The sequence below is a fragment of the Mixophyes fleayi genome, chromosome 2, assembly GCF_038048845.1.
Source record: "Mixophyes fleayi isolate aMixFle1 chromosome 2, aMixFle1.hap1, whole genome shotgun sequence".
Lineage (NCBI taxonomy): Eukaryota > Metazoa > Chordata > Amphibia > Anura > Limnodynastidae > Mixophyes > Mixophyes fleayi.
Window position 1 is genome coordinate 268,701,581 of NC_134403.1, and position 6,064 is coordinate 268,707,644.

Genomic DNA, 6,064 nt, shown 5'->3' on the forward strand with positions numbered 1-6,064 from the left:
CTTCTTCCCACACTCAAAACAAATCCCAGACTGCGCACTTATCCACGGTTTTCTACTGCTGCGGGATGGGTATGTTCTGTCAGTATATCCCTAACTGGGGCCATTACCACCATAGCGGAGGATTCTGCATCAGTATCTGTGTTAGGTTTGAAACTTAACTCTTTAAGACCATGTTTATTGTAAGGTCCTAAATTGGCTAATTCTTTTTTTTTTATGCCTTTTGGTCTGGTTGCCTTGTTTACTTTCTGACACAAGACATTCACTACAAAAAAGTACCGCTGTATTCATTTTTGCATTTTGAACAACATTTATACAATATACTTTTACTTAAATCACTATATGGGGATTGAGCTGAGGTTGAAGGAGAATCCTTCATCTGTTCCTCTGGGATTGAGGCTTGAGGCTGACTCCTGCCTATGTCTGAGCTCATGTTTTCGTTGGGGTCATACAAGGGAGGCAAATAACATGTTGATGAATTATACATTGCAAATTCCGCCTGTTTCCTCTTTTGTTCCTCATCTTCCCTTGTTCCTCACTCATTACAATCCACATATGAACCATGTAACCAAAACCATGTTTATCAATACATTCCTTATGATTGGATCTAAAATCCTTCCATTTCTTCACATCAAATTAGCCATTTTTTTCAAAACTATCTCTCCGTAATACTTTCTCTATACCTTTCACAGCCGGCTTGCCAAACCTGTCCCTCATCCTTTCAATTGGATTTGGGCCAGGTATGACGACTTTTGAGCTAGAACCCCCCATAATCAAGAAGAAATCACAATCTTCAACACAATTTTATGAGAGTAACCTCTATTCTGCCCAATCACAAATAATAACGTCTTATTATTTAAATCTAGGTAAGAGACCAAGTATTTTCACCACAACAAAACTTCCCTATTTTTCACCCTCAACAAAGTACTTAAAAACAATCCATCTAAAAACAACCAAAATGAGTGAGAAACAAATGCTGTTGATATCTCTTATTTAGAGGATTCAGACAAATATTGCAATGTAAATTATAACAATTCTGTTTGATAATTTTACAAATTAGACTGAAACATTTTATACCAGGTGAACAGACAGGGTTTATGGGACCGTATAGACTCAGAAAAGGGGTAACATACCATGCGACAGACAAATCTCAAGTACGAAGCATATTTTTGGCTAAAATCGCTTGACAAAAATAGCTTACCGCACGGATTTGTCGTAGTTGGGAGTTGTCAGCCGTTGGATGGTTCCAGATGTCCCCTTAACTGGTCATCAGGCTCCCGGGATTTCAGCACCAAGAAATGTCAGTGGTATCCTACCACTGGACTTCATTAAAGTCCTATTAAATTCTTGTTCACACGTATTCTGGTATAAATCACCCAAGGAGAAGTTATTAGGCCAGGCCTGAGAGTTACATATAAAAGCTCTACCTTTATTAGGTCACAGAAACATATATATACATTAGGACAAACGGTAGTGAGAGGGAGCAGCCCTCTTCTAAGCCAATAGAATCTATATATTACTATTTCCAGTAAAAGCGCCTATACAGTTATTTCTCGTAAATGCATAGTTCTAAGTTCCTCTTTTTTGAATTAACACCATATTAAGCCTAAGCTTACTTAGAAACTACAGTTGGAACAGGAAGCTCAGGAAATCTGTTGAGATAGCATGGAGTTACATTTTAGTATTACCTCTTCATGCCTCCTTCACTCACATTGGTTCATAATAGGAAAGAACAAGTCTTTTATAATATTGAACGGAGGTTATTCATTACCGCCCATGTCAGCGTCGAGTTAGTGGATTTTTTCAAGCCGACACCTGAGTTGGATTCTACGGCTATTTGTGAGACATTTATTTTGAGGCTGATGAATTGAGATGTTTATTCGCATTTACATACCTTTTTCACTTTAGGGGTGCATGGTTTATGCCTCTCATTTACATCACACTCTATATTGGTTTGTTCTTTCAATATTTTAGTAGCTCCAGATTGCTTCTAAAGACGTTGTAGTATGTATGTTTTACTGATATGTTTGATCAGTGCACTGATCATGAGAATTATTAATTCAATATCATTGAACATTGTTTTAATCATATTGTGCAACATTATATATTAAATCATTTATTTATTTGATACTTTGTATTCAACGAATTATATATGTATATAGAGTGAATGCCACTCTCAGCGCTCTGTGAGCATGTTTTTATATTGTATATTGTATTTCCCTTTAGGATTTCACTAATCCTTCACAGCTGTGATTGTGGCTTTCACTTGTAATATTCTGAATTTACATCTATCAGCGCCAGAATTTTTTAGTCTCTGCTTATATAGTTGTACGACATATGATTTAATCACAAAAGTCAATAAAACAAATGGCTGTGATCTTTTTGCTGTTACACTACATTGTTTTTAATTCTTGTTCACTGGTGGTGGTAAAGAATCTGTAGTGAGGTAATGGTGTTAATTTAATTTAACATATCTATTAGTTTGTTGACATTGTGCAGTGTATTAAGTTTTGCATTATTTTTATTTTCAGAGACTCAAGATTATTTCACTAATGAGTCCAAAGAAATATTTATCTGCGTGGCCCTGATTTGGAGCAAACTTTCTAAAATCTGTTTTCTGATATTGTGTACTATTAACATTGAAATATCAATCTTCCATGGGTTTACTAGTTTTGGTAGGCAGTAGCTAAAAGTGATCTAAAGATGACATAGTTTTATATAGTATTCAATAGTTCTGTTAATTCCATCTGTATGTCTGACAGGGATTGAGATAATGAAGTATAATGTACACCTTTAAGTATACTGTATATTAGTCAGAGTTCATTGCAATAAAGGATGCACCATGATTAGGGAAAGTGGAAAATCTTTGAAAATCTGCTTGGTTTAGTTGTGAGGAGCTCAGAAAATACAAATGAACTAAACTGCAAAAAAGACTATGTGTCCTGTCGTGTAGTCAGGGCCGGATTAAGGGAATGGAGGCCCCTGGGCTAAGGGGCTCTCCATTCCCCCGCGAGGCCCCCAATGTGAGTCGCCTGCCGCGAGGCCCCCCCCAAGCACTTACCTGTCAGTGCAGTCCTCCTTCCGCGGCGCGCTGTAAGCTCCTTACTGAGGAGTAATCTCCTCAGTAAGCAGATTACTGAGTGGCGCCGGGGATGGAGGACTAAAATGACAGTGCTCAGCAGCATTGATCGGGCTGGGGGCGCCCCCGCCCCCGGACCGATCAATAATGCTGCTGAGGACTTTGAAGGGCCCCCTGGATGCCCGAGGCCCCTGGGCTATAGCCCAGTTAGACCTCGGGTTAATCCGGCCCTGCGTGTAGTTCAGTGTAATAAATTTTACTACATCTTTACTGTTTATTAACTTATATCCTGATAAATAACAACCTTACCACAGTAAAGCCTAAACAGGGAGATATCTAAATAAGTGGCTGTATTTACTTACAATTAGAAGCTGCCACCTATCTAGATACAACAACCAATTACATCTATGTCAGTAAGATCACCATCAGGATAATAATCTGGTGCTCGCCTATCTGTAGCCAGACTAATAAAAATGTTACAAATTTTGCTGATTTATTGTAATAGAATATGCTTTGTACGTACATGCATGTTGTATTTTGCTTTTCTAAATGTATATGCAGGTTTAAAAAAAATAATATATGTACACAATACACACATTCATGTTTCTTGGTCTTTTTTTATCATACTAAAACTTGAGATAAGTAAACTGATCAAAACATTTTCAGATTTAAAACAGATAGTTTTTAGTTGCATGACGATAACAATTTGTTAGATGACTTACTATATAAGCCCTTGGGGCACCCTAAACGGCACCCCAACGTTCACCTCACAACAACAAACGTAAGCGGCGGCATCCTCAGCTCCTTATACTGGAAGTATGGCTCTTGTTTATGATATCAGAGCCAAAAGTCACAGTCTCAGTGTATCACTGACCCGGAGTTGCAGCAGTCAGAAGCTTAATATGTAAGGTGCAGGCTGCTTCTCCTTCATGTTAACTACCAGCGCTCCTTGTAGGGGGACAGCAGGGTAATTAAAATCACTGGTGACTTCATTCCGGCCCCTAGATTTGCCTAATGGAAGCGCCAGCCCTGGACTGTCTTCATTATCTGGATATTCATTAGGGTCTAAATTTTGTTTTGCCGCTAAGAAGTCAAATTGTCACAATAATAGGTGAAGGATGGTGGCTACTTGACAGTATCAGCAACACTGAGATAGGGGGTGCAAAGTCTAACGATCCTCCTGTGTACACCAGGGATCCCTGCAAGGAGGTATGAGCTTTGTTAGAAGGGACGCGCAGGTCATGGTTCTACAAGTCAGTTACCAGTGAAGTAGATAGTGAACAGAGAATAGTCAGATGGTCAAAGTTCAAGGCCAGCTGGGATGCAAGGTACAGAATCGTAGAATGGTCAGGGGATGCCAGAGGTCAAACCAGGAGAGTGTGTATGAAACCAAATGATATCCAAAAGAGTAGTCGGGATCCAGGGAGAAAATTGATGCAAGGAACAGGTAGTTGGAACTGGAAGAAGCGACAGAGGAGAACGCTGGAGCAAGGTATACACCTGATTTTCTGGCACCCTAATGGTGCCAGAGCCTGCTATAAATAGGGGCCTGATAGACCTGATAAGGCTCTGGTGACACTGATCACCGACAGCAGCACCAGAAGCATCCCATTGCCTAGCAGCGAGAGACACGCATGTGTGCATGAGCCAGGAGACACCAAACTGTCCGTGAGAGGCTGCCTCCCATTGCCAGGACATGCTCGACCAAAAGGCACAGGCGGCCGTCCCCGCACAGCAGGAAAAGTGCGAGTACGGAGCCTGACAAAAATCATGGAAGATGGTCCAGGGGATCAGCACTAGTTTGTTAATAGAGGGCCCCTTTTGCTCGGATTCCCACTGTTTACAAATTCAGCAAGGTTCTGGTACTAATCATTTAAATAAACGAATAGAACAGGGTGCGCCCAAAGAGATAAAAATAAAAATGGTTTATTAGAAAAAAAATAGGCAGATCTCATATACATAAAATATTATAGATACAACCTTAAAGTATATATAATGCAGCTATTTTATAGCATATATTGTATAATGAGCTCATCATACAAAGTGTAACACATTCCTCGAGAGTCTTATTGATTAGGTGTCTGGCCAGTCACCATAAGGACAAAATAAAACACAGGTCTGTATTAGAAGACCTAATTCCAAATGAAAAAAAACTGTATGATCTCACCCGTTTATAGTATTCTTCTATAGTGTTGAGGTGTAATCTCCCTTGAAAAATGATTATACAGTGTGATGGTATCCGTAATGAGACTGCGAGATCTCAAATAAGAGCACTCGATCCTCTGTGCTCCACCAAAAGAAGACCGAGATATTTTGTAAGATTGCTCAGTCTCGTAGTTGGAAGCGATCACTCGGCAAATAAATTAAGAACCTTATATCCAGAGAGTATTGCCAGATCATATAGGGAGTTTTCAAATACTTGTGTTCTCCGACACTGCAATGAGGTGTTGATTTCTTCATCTGGTACTCCCTAATAATTTCTGATCACTCATCGGTGGAACCTGACACAGTCTTTGACATGAGAGCAGGCTCCTGATTGGAAAAGTAATGCAGCCAAACCAACAGTGGATGTGGCTGACTAACATTCCTAACAATCCTAGCCATGTGTCACATTCTCAAGGGCTTAGAAATGTTTAAGTCCCCAGTAATTGTAAGCAGGACCGCCATTAAGGGAGTACAGTAGTTTGAGGCTGGAGAGCAATATGAGACAAACCAAAACTGGGCCCAAACAGATTTATTAGGGGAGGGGGGCTCCTGCAGTGAATTAAGTTAGTTGGCAGGCTCTCTTTCAAGGCAGCAGCTGCCCCTAAGATGTGAGGTGGTGGGGTGACCTCTGCTTTGAATTAAGGGATGCAACAGCAGGCCCACTTGTAGGCAGCACACCTGATCCACTCCCACCCTCTGCCACCACCTGCTCCAGTCCCAGCTCCCCATGTGCACATCTTCCAGAGAAAGAAGCGCCCAGCTCCCAGACAGAGAGCCGTGACT

At 40.5% G+C, this 6,064-nt stretch overlaps 1 protein-coding gene across 1 annotated transcript in view; it reads left to right on the top strand.

Annotated features, from left to right (window-relative positions):
- LOC142138992 (zona pellucida sperm-binding protein 3 receptor-like) overlaps positions 1 to 3,104 on the top strand; it is a 45,405-nt gene extending 42,301 nt beyond the window's left edge. Inside the window, exon 12 of the mRNA XM_075196192.1 lies at positions 2,529 to 3,104. Coding sequence (XP_075052293.1) covers positions 2,529 to 2,530 — 2 coding nt within the window. The 3' untranslated portion in view covers positions 2,531 to 3,104. The remainder of the gene's footprint in view (positions 1 to 2,528) is intronic.
- The last annotated feature ends 2,960 nt before the right edge of the window (positions 3,105 to 6,064 follow it).